Consider the following 13,520-nt stretch of genomic DNA (forward strand, 5'->3'; position numbering starts at 1 on the left):
CCTATCTGTATATAACGCTCTAATGCCAATTTTATCACACACACACACAATGGGAGACGACGATCTATCAAGTTCAGGGACACAAGCGATTCCCAATCAAAGTTTTGCACACAATCTGCACTTGGCCTTAACGAACGTCCGACCATCTAAGCTCTGATATGGCCCATCCATCAACCAGAGTCAAGCACCTCCCTTAAGCCTAGAAACTGCGATCTTCTTTCTGATGTTTCGGAGCTGCAAAATCGCGAAATTCATCTGGGAATTAGCGCCTCTGTTAAACGATCACGCCCAGAAATACCCCAGCAAAATAATGTATGGAGATTTTGGTCCACTTCGCAGAGCAGCTGCCTCTTAAGAGTTATTTTTATAACCAACTACAAAGACTGGGGTATCGGGTTGGATACATAAAATAAAACAGTTATTTGTACATGTATATAAAAATCGAAGAGACAGCAACAGGCGGGAGCAGGCGTAACAAAAGCCCTTCGATTTCCCAGCAGAGCCAGGTCCAGCCTGTCACCAGTTATCGGTTTCGACAATTACTTGCTGTACCCTTGCAGAGGGTACTTTGTTTTTTTTTACAGCTTTAACCAAGTGGGTGGCCCACAATTAGATACGATGCGCTAACTGCTCTGCTTATGTGAGAAGGCACAAACTCTGTAGAAATGACTTTCGCGTCGAGCCGAGAGCGAGAAGACTAACCGAAGCCGTCGAGAGCGCGTGATTCATGCGGGACCCAGAGTAGCGGCTCCAGCTCCAGTTCCAGCTAAAAGTTGTGGGCAAAGCAAGCGCTCGCTCAGTCTGCGATACAAACTTGAACCTGAAAGATCGATTCAACGGGCACACCGAACCCACTGCGAGAGTGCCAGAGCCAAGAGCCCGCGTACGCGTTCACTCTACAGTCCCCCCCCATTCCAAGCCGGTGAATTCTCAGTGAAGTGAACAGAACGGTTGATTTATGGAAATATATTGATAGCAACTCAACGCAATTGAATTAAATAAAACTCAACAAGTGTGTGAAGCGAAAATAAACAGTATCCATTCAGAAATATACGTACAAACATATGTACATAGATATACGAGTATCTGAACAACGTCGCCATGGAATATCACCGACGAGCAGATGCCCAGACAATGCTGCTAATTATGATAGGTGAGTCTCAGACGGTGTGTCTATCAGGCCCTCTGGCTGTGGCAGGCCTTCCTTCAGTGCGATATGCAAACAATAAAACAAACTCCCAGACAAGCACATGCTAATTATGCGATCATGAACTGGCATGTGTCCTCTCTCCCTTTGATTGGAAGTAATTATACGAATATCTCTACAAAAATACATCACGCAACTTTATCATTGATGAGGTTGCATGCAGTTGTGATGAAATTGACTGATATTTAGGAAAACCATAAAACTATCTACTCTTAGCTCGGAGACATAAGAGTTTCTTATATTACTATTTGAGCAACTGGCAGCGTCATTGTGGCATGTCTATACAGACACCATAAACCAGTTAACGATGTCTTTACGGGGCCCGTTAGACGCTTATCCCGCCAGATAAGATCTCTCTCTCGACGAGTCAGTGACATGTGAATACTTCATAAATATCATTCATACGAATCAAAGTCAAAGTTTCGCCTCTTGGGTGACATTTGAGTTGCAATTTCCCCACAAATCAATAATGGAAACCGGTTAAAGTTAATTCACAAAATGTCAGCTAACTGTTCCGTATCTTTATGTCCAAGAGTTTGTTGTACACCCAAAAATGTGACTAAGAATCAAGTGTGATATCAACGCCGATCTGAAACCTTCGAAGCACTCATACGCAGCCATCTCCTGTGGAGTTTGCACAGGTGCCAGAGTGCGAATCGAAGAGCTGACGTTGACGCCAGCACGTTTTCCATTAGCAGCTAATTAGAATTTAATTGCTAATACTCGTAATTGGTTTTTGCCTTTGCTCTTGCTGTTGCTACTCTGTATGTTGTTTTTCTACAAACACTAGAAAGTGGCTGTGTTCTCTGTGTGTGTGTTTAGCTGCCGCCTTATCAGCAACCCACACACCAGAAGACACCACCCATCAACTAACGATACTGTTGGGCATCTGCAGTGCCCACGAATATACATATATATTTACCGTATACTATATAGATCCATGACGCGTGAAGCACTAATCAAGAACTAGCTGGAGTATGGAACTGGATCAGGGTTGAGTGGAATGTACCAGTAAAAACAGTTGGGTAAATCTTCAGATAAAACTTCGTGGCTTACAAGTATGACGACTATCATCATATTCTATTATTATTTTCCCCAACCTCGGAACTGTATTCATTAAATGATAGCTTGGAAACCTTTCACTGGTTCAGGTGCCGACTGGTACAGCAGCAGCAGCATCAGCACGTGGCAACGGGTAAACAATGTATCCGGTAGCCAACCCACCAATCAGTTGCGTAATTCTCGTGGAGAATATTTAATAGGCATATTTAGGGTATAATATGGGAACAGTCATATGCACGGGGCTGGCATCTCTTAGCCTAGGTCAACATATTTTATTGTATGCTCGAAGTTTCATCAGATTTGTTGTGAAATTGATAGGAGAACCCCCAATCGAACGAAAGAGAGAGAGAGAGAAAGATATCATTTTATTGGGACTTGCTAATGATGGTGTGCCGTGTGCTGCACAATGGCGCCGCTCCAACATTTGACTGGCGAAGTGTGTAAACAGTTGTCAAGTCATTGATAGGAAAAGCAACTCTTAATGGGTATTGGGGGGGCTTAACTGGGCCTGAGGTTTATGATGTTTGTGTTTTTCCTGCGTTTGTGAATCAAAATATTTTGCAACTAAACTGCCGGAGTGGCTAAGCAAGCAGCACCTATCCCACTAGGCGCTGGAACTACAGATTAGAGATTGAGAGTATAAGAGAGCAGATAGAGCAAGCCCAGACACTGGGTCGGCACTGGTTCGCCGCAGGGTTCTTATCGTCAAGTGGCTAAGACCGTAAACATAGCCGGAAATTGGGCCTGCTTAATGAACGATCCATTTACGGGGTAACGCCCCGCTGTATATGGTCTATATTTAGACCAAACCAGAGGAGCGCCCTTATCAGTCGCGGATGACAGAGAAGATATTGGAGGATTGCCCGAAGGAAACGCACCTCTGGCGTATGTGGGAATAGAATACTCGCAGATATCTTATCTATGATCGCTCGCTACCTGTGAGCTCACGTCTCGATTTGCCGACACATACAATCATTTTGCTAACATTTCGATTCGCTTTGGTTCTGTTTCAGTTATCTTCGCCTGCTCGCCCACAGCGCACGCACAGTCGTATCTGATTACCCTGGAGAACGTTCTCAACGAGTCCCCACAGTCCCCACAGCCCCCACAGCTGCCAAACAACCTGACGACAGCGAACAGCACCACGGATGTGGATCCATTTGCCAACAGCACTCGCATAATTGTCTACAAAAATAGTAAGTACTTCCGAGCAGTCCATTCCTCGGGCACATTCGAGAAGGCCTCCTATAGTTTCACAACATTGCATCTTATTGCCGCACTGGAAACCACTTCGAGTGTATAATCATCGCTACTAATTACATTGCTCGTCTGGGGGCCAACGTTAGCCCGGATAGGGCAGCCATTAACTTGATTCCATGTCGTCATAAAGTTTAGGGCGCAAATTCCCAATTCGATAACTGCCCAGACAGTCTGATAACCTAATGTGGAGATAAATACTTGGTTAACTTTTGGGCATAATTCGTGCATAGTTGTATATTGTTCGATTGTAATGCCTCATCTCTTTCTTCTTGCAGCTGTCGTGGAGCCAACAAACGAATTGTCACAGACGGCCATGGATGTGATCACGATCGTGTGGTATGTGGCCACTTTTTTGGCCCTGGCGGCTTTCTTCATGCTGATGGCCTGCTCGGATCGCAGGTGTCGCGACATGAGGCGCCACCATTCGGGTGCGGGAGCGCAGAGCGAAGGCGTTAGAGCGCCGCCCACGCCCTCACCGTCGTACAGCGAGTTTGCACCGCCCAGCTACGATACGGTGATCAAGATGCAGCATGCAGCCAAGACCAGTGTCTTTGTGATACCCTTCAACAAGGCCAGCGAACCAGGAGGAGGCACTACCGCGCCGACATCCCCACCAGTCACGTGCAATATTTATACAGTCAACGAGGTGCAAAAATCGGGGAATTAACAGATAGGTCGGAGACCCCGAGCGACTGTTTGCCGCGTGAACTCTGAGAGCCAAGCCCTGCTCCGCTTCTGTGATATTTGCTGTGACTCCCACCCAGACGAGTGGGGTGGGGCAGCGGGAGACGTTTGTGGTATGAACTACATAAAGATAGGAACAATATTAGATTTAAGAACCTGCAGAAGACTGACAACGAAAGATATCTACATATGCAAATGTATTTACCATAAGAAATGCCAGTTCAACTGAAACTAGATGACTAAGCAATCAAATATAATAAACCCACAAAATATTAAGTAACTCAGAACTAATGACTAACCTTTGGGAAATGTGGCTATTCCAAGAACTCGGCTTGCAGTCAATTTGTGGCAATTGTTGGGGGAGATTCCGGTTTACACAATAAACATTTGGCAAATACAAGTTCTTTCCCTTTCGTACTTTTCCGTTAATCTGACAGACGACACAGCCTTGCCACATCGTTGAAAATATGTGAGAAAAGCTTTAGAAAAGCTCGTTCAAGCTTTAGAAAAATGTAGAAACAGTTGTAGTTAGCATGTAGAAAACAAAGCAATGCTTAAAAGAAATGTAACAAGAAAGGTTCATTTTCAATTGGTCAAAATTAGTGAAAATGTATTAAATTATTGGATAAAACGATACATTTAGTGCTAAGTGAATGGAACAACTATAAATCTCATCTGATAGCCATTGGGGTAAGTTAATTTATTTCGTTCACTGCTTTACAGATAAAATCAATACTCTCAAGGAACAACCGACCGACTACTGCAGTTTTGCAGATCTTCGAAATACCTTAGACAGCCGGCATGTGGAGTCCTGCTCCTGGCGAATGAGCATGATGGTAGAGCAGCATCATTATTCGCCGATCCCATCATCTGAGCTGCGGGAATCAGCGTCGTGCTGCGCAGCCGAAGCAGCTTATCAGTTTCGAGCGAATTTTCTGTTGATTTAAAAGCGCAAACATTAGTTGGAACTTTCGAGAACCTTTAGCAGCAGGCGATGATCCCTTGCTGTAGATATAAAATAAATTCCGAATAACCCGATCAGACGCATGTGTAAGCAGATTGTTGATCTATAAGATAAGGTAGGGTAAGGTAATGGTTTGTTTAGTCACTGAAGGTGACGTTCCCTCTGTGATAATGTGAACCCCTTTAGCCTTCCTCGTGCATACGTGGAGCAATGACGTTAAGTGCATTCTGTACTCCTCCCCCCCAGCATGGCTTAATCGTTAAGTTTCCTCTAGTCGTGCACCTTCATTTCCATTCCATTCCAAGGTCGGGGTGGCAGTTCATTCATTCATGGATATACCCGATCGAGTGCTGCTGGTCTTTCGGCAATTGTTTAGATCGCATGAAGGTAACATCTGGTTTCACGCCCAATATTTTCTGGGACACAGACGCACATTTCGTGTTGGTTTGTTTACATATTTTGCATTCGAAATTGTTTTCGAAATCGTTATACAAACAAATCAAATTGACTGACGCCCCACATGGCGGAGGTGGTATGGCAGAGTGGAGAGGAGGCAGGGGAGAGGGTGTATGCCAAACCAGATTAAATTGCAGTAAAATCATGTTACGCCCCGTTCGATGCGGTTCATCAGATGTTTGTTGTTCCCGCTGATTGTCGTTGATTGCAGCCTGCTGATGCTGCTGCTGCTGCTGCCTGCTGCCTGCTGCCGATCGAGTTGAACGTTTCTTTGCGGGATCTGGAGTCGGGAAGCAAGAATCTGGAGTCCCATTCATTAAGTCGTATCTGGTTAGCTGGAGAGCGACCACCCAAACCATGAAGCAACTATAAAGGAGGACTCGTCGTCGGCAGCAAGTATGAGCAGCTTGTACTCTTATTATTGTAAAGTTTCTCTCTCTCTCTCTCTCTGCACGCCCTTTTACTCGCACTTATTGACAGCATTGTAACGTTTCCCTCTAAAAAGCCGACGGGTCCTCCTTTATAGTTGCTTCATGGACCACCCAAACGGAGCAGTTGTAGTCTCTCAAGCACTGAGCTCTGATCTCTGAATTGCTGTCACTCTTCTGCTGCTGCTGCTGCTGCTGATCGCCGTTTGATGATTGTGCAAAAAGCTTCGCAGTCGCTCGCCCTCTTTCTCTCTCACTGCGTGTGCTGCTCTCTTTCTCTCTCTGCGAGCAAGTGCTTTTCATTGAAAAGACTCTGCCGCGTAAGTAGCTTCGATTAGTCGACGCGAGCAGTGCCAACGAGTGGAAGTAGTACATAGAGATTATCCGCGACACCGTGTTACCCACAGAATAGAACAGAACAGAACAGAAAAGAAACGAAACGAAGAACAGAACTGAATAGATCATGTCGATAAGAAAGAGCTTCTTGGGCTGCCTGATGGTGGCTGTAGTAATGGTGACGATGCTCCACTCCGGCCGGGCGGACATCGAGACAAACGAAGTGAACGATCAAGATGTGTACAGTAAGTGTTTGAGAGGAGACCCAGTGGCCAGTCCAGAGCGTAGCTAATACTCCTAATATATGTACTCCTATAGTGCTGCAGGGAGTGCGGGTGTATCCGAATGACCGCCAGTGCGTGCTGGTCGGAGGACTGTGCGTGAAGACCAGCGACTGTACGGAGCCGACCAACAACAAGGGCCTGTGCCCCACCAGCGTGCACCAGGGCGTGGAGTGCTGCTACGAACGTGAGTACAAAGTGCCCGAAAACGCCTCGCTGTGATGCACCTGCTTAACTCCCCTCCCGCACCCATAAAAACGCCCTGCCATCAGTTCGACCCAAACCCGAGTATCCTCCAAATTCAAACAAATAACGTCTCATGATTCTACCACAAAAAAAATAAAAAAAAATTCGATCCGTAATTGGTATTACTTGCTGTGTCCATACCTCGCCACTAACCCACACACAAAATTCTGTGCCACAAACCACACCACACAACACCCTCTACCCGCCCTCAAACCATCCCGTTGCCCGTTGCAGTGCCGGTCAGACCAGCCCCCTGTGCGGAACACCTGGGAATGTGCATGGATCGATGCCATCAGAGGCTCCTGAGACCTGGTACCGATTGCGTTAATGGACAAGTTTGCTGTGTTTTGATTTAGTTATAAATATTCTTACATGCACACACACATCTACACTTCTACACACCAAACACACACACACACACTTACATATAACATGTATTTATTTAACTATATATTAATTACATTGTACGATCCACATCACCCCGAACAGAGTGAAATATTTGACTGCTTCCAATAAATGCATTGTAAATATTTTCAAAACAATTCTCTACTCAATCACGCACTGACTGGCACGCACCAGATGTGGGAATTATGTAAGTATGGGTCTGTTTTCGTTCTCCGAACTCCAGACTGGACTGCTCTGAGATCAGAGCTCAGCTGACAGCTTCTCCTTATCGCCTGGCAGAGCTGCACCGTCACGTGCCCCACAATGTGCTGCTCGTACAGTTGTGTGGGCAGAGGAAGAACAGCACAGCGAAAAATAAGCGATTCCCAAAAGATGATGCCATCTGCGGATCCTCACATCGAACAGCTCAAAGCCGCGCTTATCTCTTGGGGAGAGCAGAGATCACTCCTCTGGGTTTTCCCCCCGCCTGACTGTTTCAATGTCAAGTTCAGAGCTGACAAGAAATTCAGATCTTTGGTGGTGAATGCTTCGATTATAAATATATATTTTATGTTATTTTCGTTTTCCATTTAGTCGCTCGCACAGGTCCAAAAAGTTATTATAAACGAAAATAAACGACCTTGCGCCGCCGCACATCGAGCATCGAGATATATCTTCCATTGGAATGGACACGGACACGAGGTCCATTTGGGTGGATATATTTATTATTGTTTTGCTCAGTTATGCATGATTTCACTGCTAATGTTTGGATGCCTATTCCATAGAGTTATTTATAGCAGCGCCACGGTCCGGTCCGGCACGGTTTGGCCAGTGTTCTTGAGTTGAATGAATTCGTATGCAAGGCGGCATTGAGACATTTGGATACACACGCTACATGGGATTGGGCGTAAGCTTTTCTATTTGCATGGAAACATATATTTACTTGGTGTAATGGTGCTGCCTGAAAGAGTTTATGCTCCCTCTTCTAAGGTAGGGCTATGGCTGTTCTTTCTGCGAGTGATTTGTGGCAAGTCTTAGATCAATCTCCCTCTTATGGGGCAGACACACTCGTGACATTTATCAGAGTGCATTGCATCATCGCCGCTTGCTTTCATTGTCATTGCCGCATCGCAATTCCCTAATTCCACCAATGCCAATGCCAGTGAAAACTCGTCGTGGCCTTGGCCGAGGAGCACTATGAATGATCTATATATAAAGTGTACACTAATACGGGTATGTATGTATGCATTCCCGACGGCAGTGGCAATTGAGTCCCGGATCCGAGAATTCTACTGCGTCTTAGACTCAGATTGCATAACATTTGCAGCGATTCGGGGAAACTACTTCGAGGTAAACAATATGATGAACCCGAGATGAACTCGCACACGAACCCCAACCGAACGTAGCTTTGCGCGATGTGCGAATACTTTCCGTAATACTTTCCAGTCCAGTAATGGCCAGTATGGGTACTGCCCGTCATGTTCGCATTGGGACAGCGACTTATCAGGGCACCTCATCATCATCATCATCATCATCATCATTATCATCGTGTATGTCACATAATACATTATTTACGTGGGGCTTTTTTGTGTGTTGTGTTTCTGTTTTCGATTTCGTTTTTGCTATGCCGTCGGTTAATAAGTAATCCCCATTTTACTTTTATTTGTTACGTATTTCTGCATCAAAGCGAAATTAATAAAACTTTGGTTGGTGCGGGAGGGTGTTGTGTTGTATTTTATTGTACTCTGTGATGTTTTGCAGGAGATGAGCTCATATTTCATGTCATAGTTCGCATTCTGTTTTCACTTGACATAAAACTGTGTTGCGTCGGGAGGGCTCCGGGCCAATGCAACGCAATTTGCATCGCCAACCTTCCCTCTGTACACTCTGGGTATATTTTTTATATATTTCTCACGTTTGTATACCCTATCAAAGAGGGGTACATACAATAACTGGTCCTTGGGGAGCTACCTGAGATGGGAGAGGATATCCTGTGCTTCGACCATCAACTCTGGGACTCGTGTCTTGTTTAATTTTTATTTTCGCATGTGGCAGGCAGAGTCGGGTGTGGGAGTACTGAGAGCGGGTGTGTGGCGTATAAAAGAAAATGATTTTGTGGCATAAATTAACGCCAAGAGGCACACGAAACACTATTAAAAAATACGGATCCACCACATGCCGCACAAGAGCACACATGCCTTCCTGGCTGCCTGGCTGCCTGGCAGCCTGGCTGACTGCCTTCCCGGCTTGGCCCGGGCTGTGACTTGTTCCTGGCCAAAGGATGTAGCAAGTCAATGGCTTATATCAGGATATGCACTTGGTGGCCGTGTGCACAGCTTATTCGCTCGCTCGCTGTCATGGGGAGTGTGGCATGTGGCAAGAGCTGATGCCGCCAGCTCCGTGTACATCTCCTCATGCAATTAATCCTTTTTTACCGTCTCTCTTTCTGTCTTCTTGGGGCCTCTCTCCATCTACAACTCCAGCTCATCCTTTTCCTGCAAAATGACTTTATAAGTTAATTTCTTATATGCACCACCCACTCAGTGTACAATGTATGGGAGAGGAGGAGATTGATGGCCATTCCTCAGCGTCAGCTTCAACTTCAACTTCATCTTAAACTTCAACCTCCAACTCGGAACTCCGACCATTGGACCACATATTTTATGCCTGAATTAGTAGAAATTATTTGTGCTGCCCCCGGCCACAACATTGGCCATTAATTTCAATTATTCGATTGCCTTTTTTGTGGTGCTCTGTGGACCAATTTCTATCCTTTTTTGGCAGGATCAACAGGTTTCTGCTGCGTGTTGTTTGTTGCCAAATATTTGGGTTAGTTAAACCCGACTAAATGGCCTGCAAAAAGTCAAAAGAATATGAAAAAAATATAACATTTAGTATACTGCACGGTGCGTTTCGAAAGTGTAATTTGTAATCAATGCTGCTGAGAATATTTCATGTTTTCAGTTATGAATTTCTCCCATTATTATTTTAGATATATTTAAAAAAAATTATATTCTTTGTAGTTTCAACTTATTATTATAAAACGCACTGTACTCAAGCTTTGGCGCTCTGCATGTCCTCTCGACAATGTTGTGAATTTGAAATTTTGAATGCAAATTGATGTGCAAATGGCATACAATTAAATTACTCAAAATCCTTTGACAAATCCAAGTATGAGCGTAGCCCGCACCCCATTCTTGGAGCCCATTCCCCTTGGATAATTCCATTAGAAGCCTGAAAATTCAAGTTAAAATGAAAACGTTACCAGGTGGCCGGGCGGTTGGTGGGCGGCTGCGGGGGCTGCGGGGGCTGCGGGGGCTGCGGTGGCTCAAGGTGTTTGTGTGAATATCGTTCCACCTTTTGATGTGGCACGTTGCCATGTCGAACCGGAACAATTACATCATATTCATGCGTAGCATAAACTCTTCAACTCTTCTTCCCTTGGAACTCTTCCACAATTGGCAGCCAATTTCGGTTGTGTTGTTGCCACACGAAAGTGCTGACCCCCCGAGGGCGCATCTGAAGCAACCTCGTGAAGCATTTCATTTTTTTTTTTGGTTAGCTGTCTTCTAACGGGATTAACCGCAATTTCTTTAATTAAAATTTCCATCACTCCCCTTTCAGAAAGTAGTCTCTAAGCTCAGGCAAAAGAAAAAGGATTGCAAATTGCGCCGTCAGTCAGTTCTGAAGCTGAAGCTGAAGCTGAAGCTGAGTCCTTGCTCTGAATACCCGATCTCCAGCCAGTCAGTCGTCTGTCAACAACAATTAAAACGGGAGGCAGCAGCAACAAATTAAAAATTCATCTTCCGCGTATCCCATGATTTCTTTGCCACACTTGCCACAACCCTTTGCCACCCCCCCATGGCATCTTTCTGTTTCTGTTTCTGTTTCTGGCAACCTTTTCTAAGTATTCGTGATGTGGTCCTTTTTTTATTATTTTTTCTTCCTAATTTGATTGGCGCTTCCTGGTACGTCGTTTCCGGTTTTTCTTTATCTACCACCTTCCGCTCGGCTCCTTGATTAGCTGCCACCAGGGGTTGGCAGGGGAAAGTGGGATGCTCCAAGGGGTGAGAGTGGATAATTATTTTTTATTTTTGACTATTTGCCGAGGCTTCTTCCTGCGTAACCCTTCGTAGGTTGCATCTTAATTGAAACCCAATTTTGTTTAGGGTTTTCTCTTCCTGTGTCCGTAGGTCTGTTCTTTATCCAACCGATGGGCAAACACTGATAATATGATATAATATCGTACATATCCTCCAACCGGCCATCATATCCGCTAACCACACTCACCCACAGAGTCACTTTCTTCCTTTGAAATACTTTCCAATGACATGGCGGGGGGTTGCAGGGAGCTGGGGCAATGGGTCCTGCAACTTTTTGGCTTTTGTTGTGTGCAAATAATTTGCAGCTCGTTCTTTGGCGTCATTAACAATGTAGAGAGGGGGAAACAGAGATAGAGAGAGAGAGAGAGAATGGTGGCAAGGAAGCAGGAGAAACTTTTATCTAATTAATGAAACTTCAACACAACGTCAAGCAGTCAGATCTTCTTGCTTTTGAAGAGCCCTCCCCCCCCCGAACACCACTCCAACCAATCTCTGGCCGTCATCCCGTTATGTCGTATTGTTGACAGTGACGATATGGCGCCAGAGTGAGAGGGAAGAGGCTGCTACAGGGGGCCCAGGGTGGGTGAAGTGTATGATTGCCTTTGTGTAAACAACCAGGACAGAACGCACAGATGTACACGTGTATGTATGTACATATGTATGTATTTATGTATCTATGCTGAAGCGTTTTCCATGTCGTTTTTCGCTCTTCATTTTCCCATTTTAACAATTTTTTCTCTGCCGCTCCCCAGTGCGCGGGTTGCCAAAAGTTTTTTAATTAGCAACAAAAAGTAAAGGGTTAAATATCGCGTCAAAAAGTTTTCGGCAAGCTAACAATTAAGTTTCGGCATTTGCCGCTGACACGCCTCTGCCATGGAGAGAGGAGCGCAGAGTGGCATGCGGCAGGGGGCGGGGCGTATGCGGCATGGGCGCGAGTGCAGATAATAAGTATTAAGCAACACTTACTCACAATTAAGTTTCTCGCCGCTCCTTCACTGTTCTCTCCGTTGGCTCCTTCATTGTTGACTTTTTTCCGGGCTGTAATTACGCGTAATCTCAAAATTAATTCCTGCACATGACTGCACGTCGAACAGGACACGCCGCAGTGGAAGGAAAGGGAAGGGATCTGCTCTGCTTTGTGGCAATAACCCGCAGCCATCTCAAGCTGCGTAGCGCCTGACCTTATCCAGTTCTCTCGGCAAATGCATGACGAATCCACAGCAAATCCAGGAACGCAGCGATACAGATAAAAGTCTGCTCCGTAATATTCATGAGATTTGTTTTATGAAGTGCTAACAATGCGTAAAGAAATAGCAACAACGGGGCTAAGGAGACCAGCACCAAGTCCTGTGCAAGTGAGGCACCTCTCCTGCCACCGAATGCCCGCATTTGCCATCTGTCTTTGTCTGCAGTGGCCGCAAAAGTTTTTTCCACTTTCTTTTGTGGTCCTTCAGCTGCTCTTTCGCTGAAGGCTTTATCCTTTTTTGTACGTAGCACTTGCATTCGATTTAAGTAAGTTATAGTTATAAATAGTAGTAAAGTTGCAGCACTGCCATCCGTAACGTTGTAGGACTACTTCCCTTCCCCTTTGTACCATCGAAGTATCCGTTCAATCTGCTTATAGGGTGTAGCTTCTCCGTTGTGCTCACTATTTAACTTTTCCTTCAACGTTTTTTTCTTTCGCCTAACACAAGTTCTCTTCATGCTTGGCGCTCTGACTTTTTCTTGAGCAATTTTTCACTTTCGCGAGATGGCGGCGCATTTTAATGAGCCACCAGACAAGCGGTCATCCAAGAGGAATCGCTGGAGGGAGCAGGACACCATTCTGGCCAACCTGTGTAATTTGTGTTGCATTTGCATTTTCATTGGTGCGATATGTTAATGACTTGCCTACCTCTGCCTCATCCGCACCCATCTTGACGTTGGCGAAACTGCTGCAAGTTTTCGCGGTGCTCCATCGACGAGGAGGGTACGTGAGCTAGAGCCGAGAATTCAGCCACGTTTTAATAGTTGAAAGAAGGACCAATCGCAGGAGTTTCTTGGGTTGGTTCTGGCTTTTGTTAGGGCATCCAAAGCTCAACCTTCTTCGCCTGAATTCATGCTGAGAAT

General features: G+C 45.3%; 2 protein-coding genes across 4 annotated transcripts; both read left to right on the top strand.

The window, feature by feature from the left end:
• Positions 1-781: 781 nt before the first annotated feature.
• Positions 782-4,500, top strand: LOC117592547. Its single transcript, XM_034286419.1, has 3 exons — positions 782-1,153; positions 3,283-3,465; positions 3,805-4,500. Exons 1-3 carry the CDS (start codon positions 1,102-1,104, stop codon positions 4,194-4,196), a joined length of 627 nt encoding a protein of 208 aa, XP_034142310.1. The 5' UTR covers positions 782-1,101; the 3' UTR covers positions 4,197-4,500.
• Positions 4,501-6,412: 1,912 nt separating this feature from the next.
• On the top strand, positions 6,413-7,463 carry LOC117592550 (U-scoloptoxin(19)-Sm1a). 3 transcript variants are annotated; one of them, XM_034286425.1, is made up of 4 exons: positions 6,413-6,486; positions 6,520-6,642; positions 6,716-6,865; positions 7,159-7,280. In XM_034286425.1, the coding sequence occupies exons 2-4, from the start codon at positions 6,525-6,527 to the stop codon at positions 7,278-7,280; spliced, it is 390 nt and encodes a 129-aa protein (XP_034142316.1). In that variant the 5' UTR covers positions 6,413-6,486; positions 6,520-6,524. The 3 variants fall into 3 exon arrangements, with proteins under 3 accessions (XP_034142316.1, XP_034142315.1, XP_034142317.1); XM_034286424.1 differs by lacking the exon at positions 6,413-6,486 and having other exon boundaries at positions 6,525-6,642; positions 7,159-7,463; XM_034286426.1 differs by lacking the exons at positions 6,413-6,486; positions 7,159-7,280 and adding an exon at positions 6,951-7,018 and having other exon boundaries at positions 6,525-6,642.
• Positions 7,464-13,520: the final 6,057 nt, after the last annotated feature.

The sequence above is a fragment of the Drosophila guanche genome, unplaced genomic scaffold, assembly GCF_900245975.1.
Source record: "Drosophila guanche unplaced genomic scaffold, DGUA_6, whole genome shotgun sequence".
NCBI classification, from domain to species: Eukaryota; Metazoa; Arthropoda; class Insecta; order Diptera; family Drosophilidae; genus Drosophila; species Drosophila guanche.

Bases quoted from the DNA above. Each gene is read 5' to 3' on its own strand.
- LOC117592547 (XM_034286419.1), top strand. From the start codon at position 1,102: ATGGAATATCACCGACGAGCAGATGCCCAGACAATGCTGCTAATTATG. The intron at 1,154-3,282 runs GTGAGTCTCAGA...GTTCTGTTTCAG, and splicing joins AATGCTGCTAATTATGATAG to TTATCTTCGCCTGCTCGCCC. The intron at 3,466-3,804 runs GTAAGTACTTCC...TTCTTCTTGCAG, and splicing joins CATAATTGTCTACAAAAATA to CTGTCGTGGAGCCAACAAAC.
- LOC117592550 (XM_034286425.1), top strand. From the start codon at position 6,525: ATGTCGATAAGAAAGAGCTTCTTGGGCTGCCTGATGGTGGCTGTAGTA. The intron at 6,643-6,715 runs GTAAGTGTTTGA...GTACTCCTATAG, and splicing joins GAACGATCAAGATGTGTACA to TGCTGCAGGGAGTGCGGGTG. The intron at 6,866-7,158 runs GTGAGTACAAAG...TGCCCGTTGCAG, and splicing joins CGTGGAGTGCTGCTACGAAC to TGCCGGTCAGACCAGCCCCC.